Below are 18288 nucleotides of genomic sequence, written 5' to 3'. Positions count from 1 at the left end.
CGTTGGATGGGATGAATGTTTGGAGTTCTAATGAGTAATTTTTCATTTTAGTACAAGGAAAAATAAAGAGACGACCGTCGAATTTGATGCAATTGCGGAAGAAGTGCTGCAGGAAAGCTAAAATAGATTACTCAACTGAATGAAATGCTTGTTGTGAGAAAAGTGATTCACTGGAAAGGGATGATTTGGGTGCTTTGTATTTGGCAATGAAAGCTTGTGGACGAGTGAGAGTCGCTGAGAATGAGTGTTGCATATCTTTCGGTGGATCCACTGGAAGTGTCTGCAGCATTCTTGTGGATAACATATTTTCTGCAACAAGACAACGAGATTGCTTCTTGAAGATATCTGATTCGAGCCAAGTTGACGCTTGCTCTTTGCACTTTCATCAGTTAAATCTTCTATCTCTTCCTTCTCTAATTCCATTTGGCTTCTGGCTTCTTTTGGATCTGCGCACATATCAGCATCAAAACCCTAACCTACTACTGAACGATTTTAAAATCTTTTGTTTTCATCTATTTCACCTGGAGCCTTTGAATGACGGTGTTTGCATTTCTTCAGCTGCAATCCATGGCTTTGTAATTGTTCTTTTTTTCCCATCTAAAAACATTCAAAAGTTCGGAATGTTTCGCACGTTGAACTTTAGAAAAATAATAAAATAACTGAATCATTTCTTTCAATGCAAAGATATTCCGTCGTTTTTTTTCATTCTCATTATTTAATAGCTCTGAGACAACTGCTGTTTCTGAAGATTGAGCACCTCAAACAGATATATTCAGTCTGCTAATATGCAACTCTCTTATTCTGATAATCTCAAATAGCCTCGTGCCACAATAATTTCCATATGCAGAGTCATGAAATAGGGCAAGATCTCCAACAGTCAATGAATTTGTCGAGAACGAAAAAAGAGATAAACCTGATTCTTCAAATCATATTAGCACTGCTTTGGAATAATCGCTTTGGCCATATATTGTGTTAAAGTTGGAACCAAAGTCCACTGTCTTGGTTTCTGTGATCGTTCCCGCAAGAATCTCAATATCTGAAATATAATTGGGTATCAATTGAGAAAGTGAAATGCTGATAGTGCCACAAAGATGGCTTTCATCCCTTCCACTTGTATATGCATCAATGGAATTAAGTTCTGTTTTCGTTGAGGAGAATTATCTAATTTTTCCAAAATTATATCTCATCCATTCGCTTTTTTCAATTATAAATTGATCTTTTGTGCTTGCTCTATTCAATGTTTTCCTTGTTTAATAACAGGTCAAATCAATGTTATTTTCAGTTGAATTTTGCAGAACAATATCATATCCTCCTTTCACGCATGAATTGTTGTGGAAAAGCAGTTATAAGAAAAAATCTCTTTGTAGGTTGAAGTGATCATAAAGCCTGTTGTACCTGCTCCACACAAGGAATAGCAATGGCAAAAATGGAAATATGAAATTTTAACTTGATCTGTGCACCACCGATGTTGAATTGTCCCTAATGTTCTTCCTGCTGAAACACCGCATCTGCATCAGCCAAAAAAATTCCTATAATGCATTCTTTCTGTTTTTTTGTATTGGTTTGAAAAAGTTAAATTGTTCCTTCATCAACTTCAGAAGCATTGTTTTTTTAAAAATAATCTTCAACCGCAGTCTGTGTGCATATTGCCAAATAGTGTTTATTTGCAGTAAAAATAGATAAAATGATCAGGAATAAAAATGACGCCTTCTGACAGGGATTTGGAATGAATCTATTCTAAAAACAAAAATGATTGACTTCTGTTTGTTCATATGCTCATTTCCTCTTTCGTTATTATATTATTATTTACTGGCAATAAGAAATAGTCGAAATTTGAATTATATAGTTTAATAAAATGTCCAATTTATTATTTAATGGAAAGAAGAATGAATTCCTTGCTTTTCTATGTTGAAATTACAGAAATGTGTTGCATTGTAAGTGTATCGTACTTAAGCAAACATGATTGCAAATGTGAATGTAATTACATCAAGGAAATGTATTTTCAAATTGATCCGAACATATTATTCTTTGTTTCTTCCCACTTATCACTGATTGTTTCATATTAGTCAAAACAATTCAATCATAGAAAAGTTTAACATTGAAAAAAAACATGAAAAATAAAAACACGATTATCTGTATTCAAAAGTCCACTCAAATCAATAAAAATGAAAATCGCATATTCAAAAATTGCACGACATAAGCCTTTCAGCTCGACCGACAAATTACCAACAAAATTTTTTTGTCGCAGAGGCTTAATATGTTATTTTGATATAATCAAGTAATTTTGTATTTTTTCAGATAAATTGAAAATAAGGTAGTAATTTTTTGTTTCATCAACAAATTTTTAGTTAAATAAAAATTGTGGGAAGTTCTTCAATTTTCTCTTAGAAATTGTTATATTCACGAATTGCAGTTTATTTATCACTAATATTATTAAATATGTTTTATACAATTTTCAGAACAATTAACAACAAATAATGCGAAATATATAATTATTTGTATTTATGTGATAATCGTAAAGAAAAAAATATATTATTTTGCGTTTAATACGATTATTGAAATGTTTCCATGAACAATATGTGTTTTCTAATTGTCAAAGCATTTTAAAATTTCGATTTTAAATGGTTTAAAATTACTGAGTTGCAAAAATTGACAGAAAACATCAAAAATGAATCAAAATAGCTAAAAGAAATCAAAAATGCATCAAATATTGATGTTTTGCATTGATATGAATGTTTCATGGAGAAAAAAAAATGACACCTGGAAGAAAACATGTCAAAAAAGTGAAGAAAAAATAAAATTTCATTTTAGTTATATATCCGCATAATGTGAAGCTGATGAGATTGACAAAATCATCCAAAGATAAAAGCAAATCTCGTTGCTTCTTCTTCTTCTTCCTCTTCTTCTTCTCTAAATATTATTCCTTAAGGAAACAAAACTCTTTTGAGCCATCTCTGCTTTCAATTTCACTGTCAATTTCCATCCTTCACTTCTTCCTCCCCAAAAAATTTCTGAAGCCCTATCCTCTATTCTTTTTCCACTCGAATGACTGTACAAACTCCACTCTATAAAAAACTGAAAAATAAGAAGATTCTATCCAAAGAATCCCTTCGCATCCCTTGCCCAATTCGTTTTCTTTTCCCATTTCCTCTAAAATATCAACTCCCCTCCACCAAATGTCGCAACCCCTTTGCTCAAATCTATTTCCCTTCACTCACTGTAACTTCTTCTCCCATCGTCCTTCTCCTAATCAAAAAATAAGTACTTCATTTCTTTGAATGTCTCTGGTGCAAGACAACCTCTCGTAGTCAGCACCTCATCTTCTTTAATCCCTGTCGCACCTCTGTCTCCACACCTCGAATGCAAAGTGTTACACCCGATGTTCCTTCTTCCCGACTTCCTCCGCCTCGGCCTCCATCCCTTGCCCCGAAAATGAGAGGCGCGGCCAAACTGTCCTTTCAATAAAAAATAAAAAAAGATAATAAAATCTCTCTCACTTTTTTTTCCTTCAACCCCACTTCCCTTTCTTATCAAACATAAGCCCACAAAATCTCTTCTCTTTGTTCAGCCTCATATGAACCCCCTCTCTCTCCCTGCATTTGAAAAAAAACCATCCCTTTCCCATATCTCTCCATTTCCAGTCTAACTCTTGTCCTTCCCTCCAAAGATAATATATTTCATTCACTCCACCCATCTTTTTCCCCTCTATTCCCTCCTCGCCCCACCTCCTCAACAACAAATTCCTTTTCTCCAACGATAAACACGGCCTCTGCACCTTCCAACTAACAAAAATCGAAAAAATAGCCTCTCCCAACCTCATCCCAATCCATCTCCCAAACATCCATTTTGCCTTTTAAACCTCGAAAAAACACCTCTTTCTCCCTCCAAAAAATAACATTTTATCGTTCCATTCCCCCTCCAAAACCCTGCCTCCTCCAAAAACGTAATTCCTTCACCCCACACCATAAATCCATCCTTTTACAACCGCATTGTCTTCATATGCCCATTCAATCACAATGCATCGAGTTGTGCTCCTTTTCTTTTGAGGCTCTTATTCGTTATGGAAAATGATCAAGTTATACCAAATGCTCAGAAACTGTCAACGGAGTGAGATTCCGAAGCTGAAACAAGCACAGGTTGACTAAATGAAATATTTCCAGTGAAAAGGAGGATATTACAAAAACGATATCTGTTTAATGGAAGCTGGAGTTGTTCGTTTAGATTGATGGAATGCTGTGGAGAAACAATATTTTCGATGGGAATATTGAATTTTTGATGTATGTGTTTTTTATTGTTCTATTGATTGTGAAGATTTTTTTATCCGTATCATTTCCAAAGTCGTGATTCGGGCAATTTATTTAAAATAGACAATTTATTCTTTGCAGAGCAGAACAGCAATGAAGCGAGACAAATGCTATTTTACAAATATATAAGAACCTGAATGTGTTTTATCATAAATGTTTATGGCAGTTATTACGAACTTAACATGCGTGATAGATAAAAATACGATGAATATGAATTAATATGGAACAGACAGCCTCTGAATGTGAAAGACTTGTGGACATAAGAGATTTTGTTTTAACTTACGACGATGATGATGAACTCTGTTCGAAGAAAAATAAGAAATTGATATTTTGGAAGAAATGAATGACGAGAAAAAAGAATGAAGAAAAACGAGGAAAAAAGGCTGAACAGGAAGTTTGAAGACAAACAGATGTGAAATAGCAGTTTTGTTGAAGCAAGAACTGAGATATTTTGAAATAAAGATGCTGTGCTGTCGAAATACATCATTAAAACCTTTTTTTTTATTTTCCATTCTTTTAATCTCTTTTTTTGAAGAAGTTCTACAACAAAAATATTTGAAATCGTAATGAATGCAGTTTACTGTGATTTTTTTAACCATTGTTTATCAAAAAATACAGCGTTACAAGGTTTTATTTAAAAAAATTATATAAATTAGAAAATAATTTCGTTAATATATTTATTCTTCAATTAATAACATAAAAAACAACATAATATTTTTCGAAAATATGACTTGAATAACTTCATGTATATGCATAATATATTTTTTCATAGAAAATATTTAGCCACCTGAGTAATTGCAAAATCCCCCAAAAATTTCAAAATTTCCATAGACAATTTCAAAATTATTGGGTTATTTCAAAATTACCCAATAATTTTGAAATTTTTTTTTATTTCACAATTCATCTATTAAATTTGAATAAAACAGGAAAATAAATTCAGAATAATAAAAAAATGGTTCAAAAAATTTTTTCTTATAAAATTTTTATTTATCTTTTTATTTCGAATATTTGATAAATATAACAAATAGCAATTAAATTTTCTTGTCTTCAAGAAGCCCGCTTAGCTCAGTACGGTAGAGCGTTAGACTCTTAATCTAACGGTCGAGGGTTCGACCCCCTCAGCGGGCGATTTCTTTTTCTGTTTTTCAATAAAAGATGTTTTAAAATTGAACTTAAAAATTAGATAATTCCATTTGTCATTAATGTGTCTGAATAATAATTGTTCTTAAAATGTATTTTGATTAAACAATTCAATGAATTGCTAACTGAAATGAATGTCATTGAATTCCTTCATTTTTGTTATTTGTTTCTCATTTTATGTTGATTCATTTTTTATGAAATAGTATAAATTTCACTATTTGCTTGTTAATCTTGCAACTAATCTCGTTTATCAATCATGAAATATTCAAATAAAAAATTTCTCTGTCCATTCGTCGAAAAAAACATATGAAATATTTATTCGACTGATGAATACGAATGAATGAAAGTTTATTTGAATGAATTGTGGAAAAATTCAGGACACTTTGTAATAATATTTTCTTGCAGTTTTTTTTAAGTGAGGAGAGAACAAATGTGACGAACTTTTTTGTTTTATGAATTTTGTTCCTTTCTTCACTTTCAAATATTTTTATCATTTTTCAAAATTTTCTTCTTTTTTTAACACGGGAATGAAAGACTTGTAATGATAATGTTGTGGAAAAAGAATGGAACAAATCGTTGTTTTTTTCATAAATGTAAGAATTTTCCCCCAAATCATTTTTGGATAACCATATTTTTTTGTTAAATTTTTCATTCTTAATTTTTTGGACAAAGGAAGAGTTACACTAAACCATATAAGCACATGCCAAAAAAAAAATCCAAAGGAGAAACAGAATTCCTTCTACAGATTATTTAACTATCGAAAAGGAAGAAAATACTGAATCTGTTGATAAAAGAAATCTCTTCATGAAGCAAAAACCAAAAAATTAAATAAAAAATAATAATTTGATAAAAGAACAAAATGTATTCACAAAAAGATCAGAAGGTTATTTTAATAGCGATGAAGATGATGACGGAAAGGATATTATTGTGAAACATAAAGATAGCGTAGAAAGTATACTTGATGCAATACCGATACAAAGATTATGCGTACGATTTTGTAGCATAGTAGCGGCTTTTATTATTGTTTCGCTTGGAGCCATTTTTCTTTTTGGAGGCAAGGGATATTTTCACTGGAGTTATGTTCCTGAAGAAACAAACTATTATTCAATACTTGGACTTGAGCCAACTGCGACTTCAAAGGAAATACGTGATCAATATAAAAAAACTTGCGTTAAAATTGTGTGACTTTATTTTGTTCAAACATATTTTAATACAGAATGGATATAATGATAATTCATGTTTTATATGTTTTGTTCATTTTTTTATGATTTTTAAATTCAACCTAAATTGTATTTATTTTGAATGTCGCTCATTCTATCTTATCTCTGACTTAGTCATCCTGATCGAAATCCAAACTGTAAGGATTGCTCTCAAAAGTATATCAAGATCGCTGAAGCTTATTCAAAACTTACCGGGCAAGAAGAGACTGTTGTAAAGATTGCTCCGGATAGATGGGAAGATTACAGACGTGGAAAAGAAAGACGTTCGTGAAAATCATTATATTCTCCTTTGAAAGTGGTTGTTACTCTTTCCTTTAATAATTGCATGGTTTCTTTTTTTTGTTTAATGTTCGCATTGAAAAAAATTCAAAAAATATGCATATAATTATTTTTGAAGATTTACCTACTTATTGTTGCGTGGTGTTTCAATACCAAAAGCAACATACTGAAATGGAATATATGCGAAATCATAAATTCTGATGAAAAAAAAATAATTAAAATAATAATGAATGTATATATGTTTAAATGTTGCATAAGTAATTTCAATACTAAAAATAATCATGAGTTAGAACAATAAAAATACTTAACAAAGCACTTTATACTGTTCTTCTCACAAATAAAAAATCTGTTGCAAACAAAACACTGAAAATAATGACTATTGTGTGAGCTTTCATTGGATAAATGTAATTCCGGTTCCTATTTCTCTAGCATTCGCAACAGCAACATGTAATTCTCATGCACTTTGCTTCTCGCTTGTCTGAAAAAACAACCAACGCAATAATTCAATTTTGAACATAAGATCAATTTCAAAAGTAAAAAAACTGCACAAATTTCATTCATTCATTTGCAATCAATAAAAAAATGAAACATAAAGATGTTGCATATTTTTTTGCTTTTGATTGCAAACTTAGAGTGTCACAAAAAACATCAAATTTCAACTCCTCAACACACTTCTTCATTGAACATTTCTAACTTTTCATTCACACCCTTCCAACTTCACCTCTCGACAAACTTCCATTAACATTTACTCTCCATAGTATGCTTGTCTGAACAGCTCTTTAATTTCCGTCACAAGTGGGTATCTTGGATTAGCAGTTGTGCACTGATCTTCAAATGCTTTATAGCTCAACTCTTCAACAACAGCAAAGAACACTTTCTCATCAATTCCATATTCCTTAATGGAACTTGGAAGGTTCAACTTCTTTGCCAGCAATTTCACTTCATTTATCAGACTCTCAACTCCTTCCTCTGTTGTTGATGCTGGAAGTCCAAGACGTCTTGCGAATTTAGCATATCGCTCATCGGCTTGGAATCTTGCATATTTCGGGAACAATGCAAACTTTGTTGGCTTTTGTGCATTATAGCGAATCACATAGGGAAGAAGAATTGAATTGGCTCTTCCGTGGGGAATGTGGAATTCTCCTCCAAGCTTGTGTGCCATACTGTGATTAAGACCCAAAAATGCATTTGTGAATGCCATACCAGCAATGCATGATGCGTTGTGCATTTTCTCTCTTGACAGTTCATCTCCAACTTTGTAACTTCTTTCAAGATATTCAAGAACCATCTCTGCTCCTTGGAGTGCAAGTCCATCTGTATAATCCGATGCCATCACAGACACGTATGCTTCAATGCAATGTGTAAGAACATCCATTCCACAATCTGCCACAATAGATTTTGGTTGAGTTACTGTGAACTGTGGATCAATGATTGCAACATCAGGTGTAAGCTCATAATCTGCAAGTGGATATTTAATGTTTCCTTTCTTTCTGTCTGTGATAACAGAAAAGCTTGTGACTTCGCTACCAGTTCCACTTGTTGTTGGAATTGCAACAAATTGTGCTTTCTTTCCTAACTGTGGGAAAGCGAATGATCGCTTTCTAATATCCAAGAATCTTTGTCTGAGTCCATCGAATGATGTATCAGGGTGTTCATAAAACAGCCACATTCCTTTTGCTGCATCAATAGCAGATCCTCCTCCCAATGCAATAATCACATCAGGTTGGAATCTGTTCATTGCTTCAACACCACGCATGATACATTCAACATCTGGATCTGGTTCCACATCGGAATATATTTCACTGTGAACATACTGAGGACGTTTTCTCAAATAATACAGCAATTTGTCAACATTTCCCAACTTGACCATAATTGCATCGCTCACAATAAATGCTCTTGTGATATGTGGCATCTTCTCCAAATATTGGATAGAATCGCGTTCAAAGTAAATCTTTGGCGCAATCTTGAACCACTGCATATTCACTCTTCTTTTAGCAACTGTTTTTGTGTTGATGAGATTTGAAATTGAAACATTTGAAGATACACTGTTTCCTCCATAGCTTCCGCATCCAATTGTCAATGATGGACGAATACCATTATAGATATCACCAATTGCACCTTGTGATGATGGGCTATTCACAATGATACGACCGACCCTCATTTCTTCTCCATATTGTTTCGCTAATGGCATGTTCGAAGTGTGGATGACAGCGCTGTGTCCAAGACCTCCAAGTTCCAACATTTTATTGGCATATGCAAAGCCTTCAGTTGTGTTTCGACTTACAAAGTATGCAAGAACTGGACTAAGTTTCTCTTTGCTCAAAGGTTTTGACTCATCTGGTCCACCTTCAAGTTTTGCCAATAATATTTTTGTTTTTGGTGCAACTTTGATTCCAGCTTGTTGTGCAATCCACTCTGCCGTCTTTCCAACAACATGGTTCAGCACACCTTTTCCAGGAGTTGGAAACATGTATTTGGTCAGAATAGCTGTCTCTTCTTCTGTTAACAAGTGGCAATTGTTCTCAACCATAAAGGCCTCGAACTCCTTGTGGATCTCCTCATCCACAATCACCGCTTGTTCTGAAGCACAAATCATTCCATTATCGAATGTTTTGCTCATGATCAAATCTGTGCATGCCTGTGACAAGTTTGCGGTCTTTTCAATGTAGCAAGGAACATTTCCTGGACCAACACCCAATGCTGGCTTTCCTGTCGAATATGCAGATTTCACCATTCCTGCTCCTCCTGTTGCCAAAATTGTTGCAACTCCAGCATGATTCATCAAATAGTTCGTAGCTGCGATTGATGGTTTCTTGATCCATTGGATGCAATCCGCGGGAGCTCCAGCCTTCATAGCCGCATCCATAACAATTTTTGCAGCTTCTGCGCTGCATGCCTGAGCTGATGGATGGAATCCAAAAATAACTGGATTGCGAGTCTTCATGCAAATCAAGCACTTGAACAGAGTTGTTGAAGTTGGGTTTGTGGTTGGTGTCACTCCGCAGACAACACCAATTGGTTCTGCCATAACAACGGTTCCTTCCATGTCATTCTCTGAAAGAACTCCCACAGTTTTCTGTTTCTTGATATCATGCCAAATATATTCAGTCGCAAACATGTTTTTGATAACTTTATCTTCATAAACTCCACGTCCTGTTTCTTCCACTGCCATACGGGCCAGTTTCTCATGTGCATCCAATCCTGCAAGTGCCATGGCGTGCACGATTGAGTCAATTAATTCTTGACTTTCAATTTTTTGTAACTCCTCCAGAGCCTTCTGTGCCTTTCTAACCATCTCGTCAATATCTGCAAATGTTTCATCTACAGCGCTAGATGGAGTTGATGAAGAAGAAGCAACTGCTATATCCTGTTTTTCTGACATTGTTTTGACAACTAATGTTTTACACTATCAGTTGAGGATTTATACAACTTGATCATTTTCCATTTTTAATATATTTTTCAAATGTCTTTATTGACACTTTCTGCAATTTTAATGAAATTAAATATATTCTTTTTACGTTTTTGAGCAAGATTTCGCAATTCTCCAAAAAATATTATTTTATTTAAACATGTTTATTATAAATTATTATCTAAATTAACTTCCAATTAACGTGTTACTCCAACATCTTCATGATATCTTGTAATTTGTTTCACATTTGGTGATCTGATACAAAAATAATTCTTATATAAATTTATCAATAACAAAAATGTTTTAATGAGATTTTGCAATGCAGATTTTGTTGACTGATTGTAAGAGCTTACACCAAAATTTATTCAACATCGAAAAAGTTTTATTCGAAATCGAAAATATTTAATTCCAAATCGAAAAAACTGTTTATTAGTTCAGAGTATCAATTCAAGTTTAAACCAAGGAAATTTCATTGACACAAATGTTGATAATTACAAATGTTAATTTATTGGAAATGTTTTTCTTTCATTTCAAACTTCTGTTTTCAATGATAACGACTGATGTTCATGGATCTTTCTCTCATTTTGAAAATTGAAAATGATATATTTTATCAATTTCAAATTTAATAGACCTATTTTAAATATATTTTTTCAAAAAGAAAAAGTGGAACAAAATAGAATTAAGTTTGATAAAAATGCGATAAAAAAAATTCTTTTTCAAAATGACTCAATCAATTTTAAAACTTCAAATACTGGTTTGTCGATCATAAAGTTGATTGAACAAAAAATGGTGTAAGATCAATTGAAAATTTGCAAATAAATATTTGGCATGGAACGATTGAATTTTTTGGAGGTTCTTGAGCGTGCAGAAAAAAGAATAACGCTTCCAACGCATACGCCAGTAACTCCGGAAGAGAAAAAAAATTTTCTTTATAGAAAAAGCTTGTCAAAAAAGCGAAGATCCCATTCACGGATTTTTCCGCTTGACAGGTTTCACAAGAACAGAATTTGATATGTTTCTTCTTCTTCTTGATTACGAATTACCTCAACATCGTGGAAAGCAAAAGGCAATTCAAAATATTGGCGAACAACTTTTTATTTTACTCAATTTCCTTCATTTGGACTCAACATCAATGACATAACTTTTGACTTATCCATTTTACAAATCGCATAGCTCAGTAACGCAGTTATCTTACAGCATTGTTGGAAACATAAAAGATACACTTGTAAGTTTACTTTTGATTTTTCGTAAAGATAGAATTAAAGAGTTGCAAGAGGTTGGTCTGATTATGGATTGTACAATTGTGCCTATTAACAGGCCAAGTGGGAAATTGGCAGATGGAATGAATTTTTTTAGTGGAAAACATCATTCTTTCTGTGTTAAAGTTGAAATTGGAGTCATTCCAAAGAACGGATTAGCCAGCACAATCAGCGATTTCTACCCAGGAAGCGTTCATGACTATGAAATTTTCAAAAATCACTATCCTAACTTTTTTCAACATCTAAAACGTTCAAAAATCATGTCAGACTCAGCCTATATTGGAGCAAAAGCAGAACTGGGAGCTATTATTATAAAACCACATGGAACACCATATCTATCGAAGCACAGCGTTGTTGTGGAAAGGTTTTCTGGACGATTAAAGACTTTATTTACTGTGTTCAGAAGAAATTGGCCGATGGATATTAAAACAGTTGGGGAAAAATATTTCACTTCATGAATTTTCATTGAAAAAATATGCACTATTCATTGACTTTTTGAGATCAAAAAACATAATAAAAATGTATGCATTATTTGACATTCGTGAAATGTCACTTTTCTTTCTGTTTTGATAACAATGATGCCTGCTAAAAGATATGAAAATCAAATTTATTTTGAAATCTGAGAAAGCGATCAAAAGTTATGAGTGAAGCAATTTTTTCATGCTTTGTGCATAAAAAGCTTGAAAGTCCATATTTTTCCCCAGTTGAAGATTTTTTTATTGTTTCAGTTTGTTTAACCAATTTTCACAATTTACATAATCCTTTTACGAAATCAGATTGCGAAGCAAACGAGTTGATTATATACGAACTTCACACTCAATTTTATCAATAAAATGAAGCGAAAAAGGAAGCGAACGAGCTGTATATAGAAAGACAAAGAAAAAAACTTAATCTTGCAAATGAGAATTCAACTTTTGAATATTCAAAGTCAATCCAAAGAATTGGTTTGTTTTTGTTTTTGCACCCATATTGTTCTTTTGAGCATGAAAAGAACATTTTTTCACTTTCATATTTCCATTATTTATCATTTTTAGAAGAATCAACAGAATCAGACGATCTACACTGCGAACGGTTTTCAAAGCACTCAGATCAAGAGAAAAAACATAAACATTCATTATTGGAATTAGAAGAAAGAGAAGAAATAGAAATAGATGATGAATTAACTTCTGAGGAAAAAAAAAGAAAAAGAAAAAGAAAAAAGAAAAAGTGTGAATTTCAACGATTCTGAAAAAAATGAAGATAAGTTGAAAGAAAATGAAAAAACAAACGATGATACTGGGTGATAATTTTTGAAAAATCACAACAGATCAAAAAAATAAAACCATTATAGTTAGTGAAGTTCGTTGAAAATTATTTAAATTAACAGTAAACTTCGTTTTTCATCAAAAGTGAATTTTTTCCCCCTGGAAAAGAAATTACCAAAAATTAAAAAAATGCAAACGATCAAAATATATCAGTTTTTTCTCAACTTGCATTTATTTGCTTTGAGAAAAGAACACTTTTCAAATCAAGATATTTTGAGTTTCATTTAAACATGAGATTTCATATCGAACAATCTGCATGTTAGCACAAAATTTACGTTTGTTCAATTCTGTAATTTTTCTAAGTTCGAATTGCGTAGGAAATAAATGCTATCCAACAATCGTGTCGAATAAAAGCTTATTCATTCAAAGATATTTAACATTTATTAAATGTTTCAGCCAGAAACGTATTCTGCAAAAAATTCTTTCATTTCAATTATTCCAATTCACCTTTATTAAAAAGAATGGCAATTGCATTTTCTTCTTTGCAATTTGTATGGGCAACAAAAGATTAAAAGGCTATACTGGATACTGATTTATTTTTATATTAACTTCAGTTATTTTTTTTGTTACCAAAGCATGTCAATAAACTTCGCTGTGTTGAATTTGACTCTTCTGCAAATAGTACTACAACAATCTCGTCTCTTCTTTTTCTTCTTAAGCTTCATTACATTCATCCTGGTCACCACCTTCAACGTGTTCTGCAACTTTCACTTCATCTGTCAATTCGACAACTTACACTTCCTCCTCCTCTTCTTCCTCGTTAGTTTTTTTTGAATGGAATTTGTGAATTTTCTAAATTGCAAGCAGAACTGCGTACAAGGTTTTGGATTTTTTTTTCCTGGAGCGAAAACGAAGCGAAGACGGGACAGATGGGATTTGTTTTTCGAAAAAAGCAATATTTGGGAAAGAAAAAAAGAAGAAAGTCAATAAAGAACAATCGGTGAAAAAAGGCATGGAGATATTTTTGAATATGCAACTTTTCATTCATTGCTTTTTTTATGTTATTAAGATTTTGCAAGGATGTTTAATGACAATGGTTGAACAAGGAATATGGAAAGAGTGCGCATAAGATTGACTAAAGAAGTCAGGATACAGTCTAAACCGGATATAATCACATCGGTTTTTGTACAACTTTTTGTGACTATATCCGATTGTGATTATACACGATGTGACTTTACACAGAAAAAAATAAAAATTATTTTATTTATTTATTTATTTTGTGTCATGATTTTCATTTTTGAAAAATTTTTATTAAAACTCATTTTTCTCTTCCGAAATTAATTTTTAACATTAATACACATCATTTAAACTTATTTGAGCACATATTTGAAAAAGCGAAAAATTAGAATTTTTGATCAACAAATCGATTTTTCATTGAAAAAATCACCCATAATAATAAAAAATGTGATTATATATTTGCAGCCCTGTGATTATATGCGATGGAAAATGAATGAAAAATAGACCAAAAATGTCGGTGCATGGAAAAATGTGACTATACACGAATGTGATTATATTCGACGTGATTATATCCGGTTTAGATTGTATAATAATTGGAAAGGCGTATAGAGGAAAGAACAAATGAATAATACAAAAGAAAGGAAAGAAAGATGTTTTTATAAAGGCATTGGAATGTATTAACGATGAATCTTGTTAAAAGCGAAAAAAGAGGGAAACAAAAATTGATGATATGGCAGAAGAAGAAATTTAACGAAAAGCTGAGAGGAAAAAGATATTTGACGGGAAGAAGAAGATATTTATTATCATTTGACTGAATGAGACGACTTTGGTGAAATGGAAGAAAAAGTGAAAAGTGAAAACATAATATAGAGGGATATTTGAAGATGAGTCAAAAGAAAGGAATAAATGAAAGAAAAAGAAGAAGAAGAGAAAGAGGAAGAAAAAGAAGACGACGAGGAGGAGGATGACAACGCCGCTGACGATGTGGGCGGTGAAATCGAAGGATCGATCACGCCCAATGCACACTCAATGGACAGCAGCATGTTGTTGATTGCCATCTCCATTGAACTCAGAACTTATAAATGTTGCGCTAAAGAAGCAAATAATTGTGATACATAGAAAGATGTGGCTTCTCTTCCCTCTTCAATGCAATTGTCTCGTGAAACTGCATCACTTGCCTCACGTATACAAGCAGCACCCGAAAGCAGATCGCCACTTCCATCTCGTTCTTCCCCAGCTGCAGCTTCACATGCACCGCCTGCAGCTGCGCCGTCTGGAACAGCGTATGCCACCCTTCTTTCCTCCCCACTACCGTCTGCACCGCCTCCACCAGCCGCTTCAGTCCTGCCCCTGCACCTACACCTGTTCCTGCAGATACCCACGCCGTTACCCACGCAGACACCCCCGCTGATACAACCGAAAGCACCTGCACCTGATCATCCAGCGCCGGTTAACCATCTTTACAACTGAGCTGTTCCATGGTAGGAATGGAAGAGATCTGCAGTTGGAAGCATCGCACACATCTGGATGCATCACGCGCATGGTTAAGAAGTGATCGCACTGGCACGCCTCCAGCACGACACAAACGACGACAGACAGCACACAGACAGCCCGTCTCATTCCTGAAGATCCGCTGTGACTGAGCAATCAGCATCTTCGTTTCCTTCTCCGTCTTGTTCATCTTCTGCCTCATAATTACATCCACTCCTCCTTCACAGTCAATTTAACAACCGCCTCCACTATTGTCCACAGCGCTGTTCTTCTCTGATCTCTCGCTGATCAAATATCTTGTTCCCTCACTTCAGCCTCCTTCTCACCTACCGCAATTTCTTCTCCTGCAACACTTGCACCGCTCTCAACGTTCATGGAAAGCTCCTTCCCACTCTGGTCTGGCCAAATCTTTACAGTGCAGCAATCTTCGATGCTCTCAGAGAACTTCTCCTCGAACTTTTCATACGGACCCAAGAAAAAGATCAATTTTGCTGAAGACAGAACCTTCCCACCACACACAGAAACCGACAAAAAAGACATGGCAAACTGCGACACCGAACTCACTTGAGAACCAGCGCTGTCCCCACTAACAACCTCGTCATGCTTCGTCCGACTCTTTTTTTTCCTAATCCCTTCATCCTAAATTCCAGTTTTCTCGTTCATTGCTACCAACTGATCCTGCATCTCCTTCACATCTCAGTAGCATTTCTAGCTCAGCTCCAGAATCTTCCTCTCCTGCAACAAGATAATTCAGCCCTTTTCCAGAAGTTGCTCTTCCAGTTTGCCCGTTCGCTTCGAAATTTGAACGTCAGTACGAACCTCTTTCAGCAGAACGTTTTTCTTTAAAAACCTCTTCTCATTCTTCAACTACACCTCCTCGTTCTGCTCCTTCTGCTTCCGGACATTCCGCCTCAGCCCACATTTCCCCGACCCCAGCTCTTCCACCATCTCCTCGTTCTTCCAGGGAGTTCAGCTCTGCATCTACGCTTCATTCGCCTTCAATGAAAAAGCTGATCTATGAGCTGGATGTATTGAAGAAGATGTTGAAAGAATAAAAAACGAAGGAGTCAATAGTGATATGAAGATAAGAAAAGGAAAAACAAATAATTCATTTTCACTTTCTTTTCATTAATTATCTCAAAGATAAATAAGAACTCTACATATCATTTATTAATACTTTTTTGTTTTTGCTTAAATGCACAAAAATCTTCAATTGTTTTTTTTTTTTTTTTTTTTTTTTTTTTTTTTTTTTGTCAAAATACAAACAAGTTCTATCAAAATTATTGTCGTGTATTTTTGGATTCAAAAAAAGTGTTAAAGTCGAAAAACTGATTTTTTTAAAAATTTGAAAATTAACGTATATAAAACATTTATTAAATTAAAAATTTGCATAATGAGATTAGATAGATAATGATTTTTATAATTCAAACAATTGATATGTGAAATTCATTTTGTCAAAAATGTTACAAAAAAAATTCAAGTTGAATGTGTTGCAGTTTTATAACAACAAAAATAACAAATAAACTTCAATTATTGTTCTATAAAGATTATGTCAATGATAAAAATTTTAAAAAGGAAGGAATCAAATGCTTAAGTTTGAAAAAAATGAATGAGTAAATGGAAAAAGAAATAATTACGGTTAACAAAAATATGTCTTGGATTTAATGTGGGACAGATCAGGCTAAAAAAAAGTAATTTTTCAAAAATTTTCACCCATACTAGAAGTTGCCCTTTTTCTTGGTTCCTTCCAGATCAATGGGAATCACTCGTCTGCGGAAGTCGACTTCATCTGATCAATATTTATCGTAATACCCCTTGCCCCTAATAAATACACAATATTCTTCTCAAGCTTCACTGAATGAAACGACAATTACTACTCTACCACTGTCAAATACTCAAATTTCATCTTTGCAATTTATTTCAACTCATCATATATTTTCTCGACAATCAAATTCTTCTCCATCTTCGGATTCAAACTAATATCGTACACGATCTTCTTCTTTCTCAGCAAATGAAAATCAAAGTCAAACAAAATAACAATCACAATATTTAACTAACCAAATGAATGCCATTTTCATCATTATCATTAATCTTAATAAACTTTCACCTTTTTTCTCTCTCATTTCTCTCTTTTCAAAAAAATTGGAAAAAGAATTATTAGAATTATTAGATTTTTTCTTTTGTTTTATTTTTCAGCAAAAAATTTTAAACTTAAACTTCATTTTCCTTCTTTGTTATTTCAAAGCCAATTAAAATTGAAGTTGAAATGAAAATATTGCAAAAAGTTAAAAAATTTTAAGAAAATACAATTTAAATCTCGTTAAAAGCTAAAATGGAATATCCGAAACATATTACAATATGCAAAGCTTGTGCATGTGAAAGAGAATACATCAATAATAAAAAAAGTCACATTAAAGAAAAATTGACCGAAAAAACTCAAAATTTTTTATAAATTGATCATACGCATTTCTTTTTAATGATGAGCCATAATCTTTTGTTCAGTTTTCATCAAAGTAAGTGAAAAATGAACAAAAGCAAAAACTTGCGATCATTATGTGTTGATCATAAAATTGCCCTTTTTTCCATAAAAAAGTTGAAGGGAATTCGAATTAGATTAAGCAAATTTGGATAAGTTGAAGGTAGTTGAAATTGAGTAAATTTATTTCAATTTATTTATTCTAACTAAAATTGGTCTAATAATTGAAATTTAAACCATTTCTTTTCAAACAGATAAGATTGATTTTTGTCTTTTTGTGCGTAAAACAGTATGAATAACCATCCTGTGGTTTTTATTTTTTGTAAGATTACTTTCTGTCTCATTGGCACATGTGAAGAGTTAATAAATTATGAATTTTTTCTTATTCACGTTGTTGAACACAATCAAACAACACAAATACATGAAAAAAACTTTTTTCTAATTGAATT

The 18288-nt window shown here is 33.0% G+C and overlaps 4 protein-coding genes across 4 annotated transcripts; 1 reads left to right on the top strand and 3 right to left on the bottom strand.

The window, feature by feature from the left end:
- Positions 1-3308: 3308 nt before the first annotated feature.
- On the bottom strand, positions 3309-3599 carry MONOS_10288 (uncharacterized protein; the record flags this gene model as incomplete). The annotated part of the gene is made up of 2 exons (XM_067862728.1): positions 3309-3455; positions 3537-3599. The coding sequence occupies 2 exons, from the start codon at positions 3597-3599 to the stop codon at positions 3309-3311; spliced, it is 210 nt and encodes a 69-aa protein (XP_067734025.1).
- A 2476-nt stretch (positions 3600-6075) lies between these two features.
- On the top strand, positions 6076-7046 carry MONOS_17079 (uncharacterized protein). Its single transcript, XM_067869963.1, has 2 exons — positions 6076-6623; positions 6779-7046. The coding sequence occupies exons 1-2, from the start codon at positions 6523-6525 to the stop codon at positions 6933-6935; spliced, it is 258 nt and encodes an 85-aa protein (XP_067734024.1). The 5' UTR covers positions 6076-6522; the 3' UTR covers positions 6936-7046.
- On the bottom strand, positions 7047-10346 carry MONOS_10289 (bifunctional acetaldehyde-CoA/alcohol dehydrogenase (adhE)). The gene is made up of 2 exons (XM_067862729.1): positions 7677-10346; positions 7047-7421 (listed from the first exon to the last, which is right to left on the bottom strand). The coding sequence occupies exon 1, from the start codon at positions 10323-10325 to the stop codon at positions 7689-7691; it is 2637 nt and encodes an 878-aa protein (XP_067734023.1). The 5' UTR covers positions 10326-10346; the 3' UTR covers positions 7047-7421; positions 7677-7688.
- A 4616-nt stretch (positions 10347-14962) lies between these two features.
- On the bottom strand, positions 14963-15492 carry MONOS_10292 (uncharacterized protein; the record flags this gene model as incomplete). The annotated part of the gene is made up of 2 exons (XM_067862731.1): positions 14963-15304; positions 15394-15492. 2 exons carry the CDS (start codon positions 15490-15492, stop codon positions 14963-14965), a joined length of 441 nt encoding a protein of 146 aa, XP_067734022.1.
- Positions 15493-18288: the final 2796 nt, after the last annotated feature.

Source organism: Monocercomonoides exilis, assembly GCF_001643675.1.
Source record: "Monocercomonoides exilis strain PA203 chromosome Unknown scaffold6-2077815, whole genome shotgun sequence".
NCBI classification, from domain to species: Eukaryota; Preaxostyla; order Oxymonadida; family Polymastigidae; genus Monocercomonoides; species Monocercomonoides exilis.
Note: the sequence above shows the minus strand (reverse complement) of the source record. Positions and strands in the feature narration are given on the sequence as shown.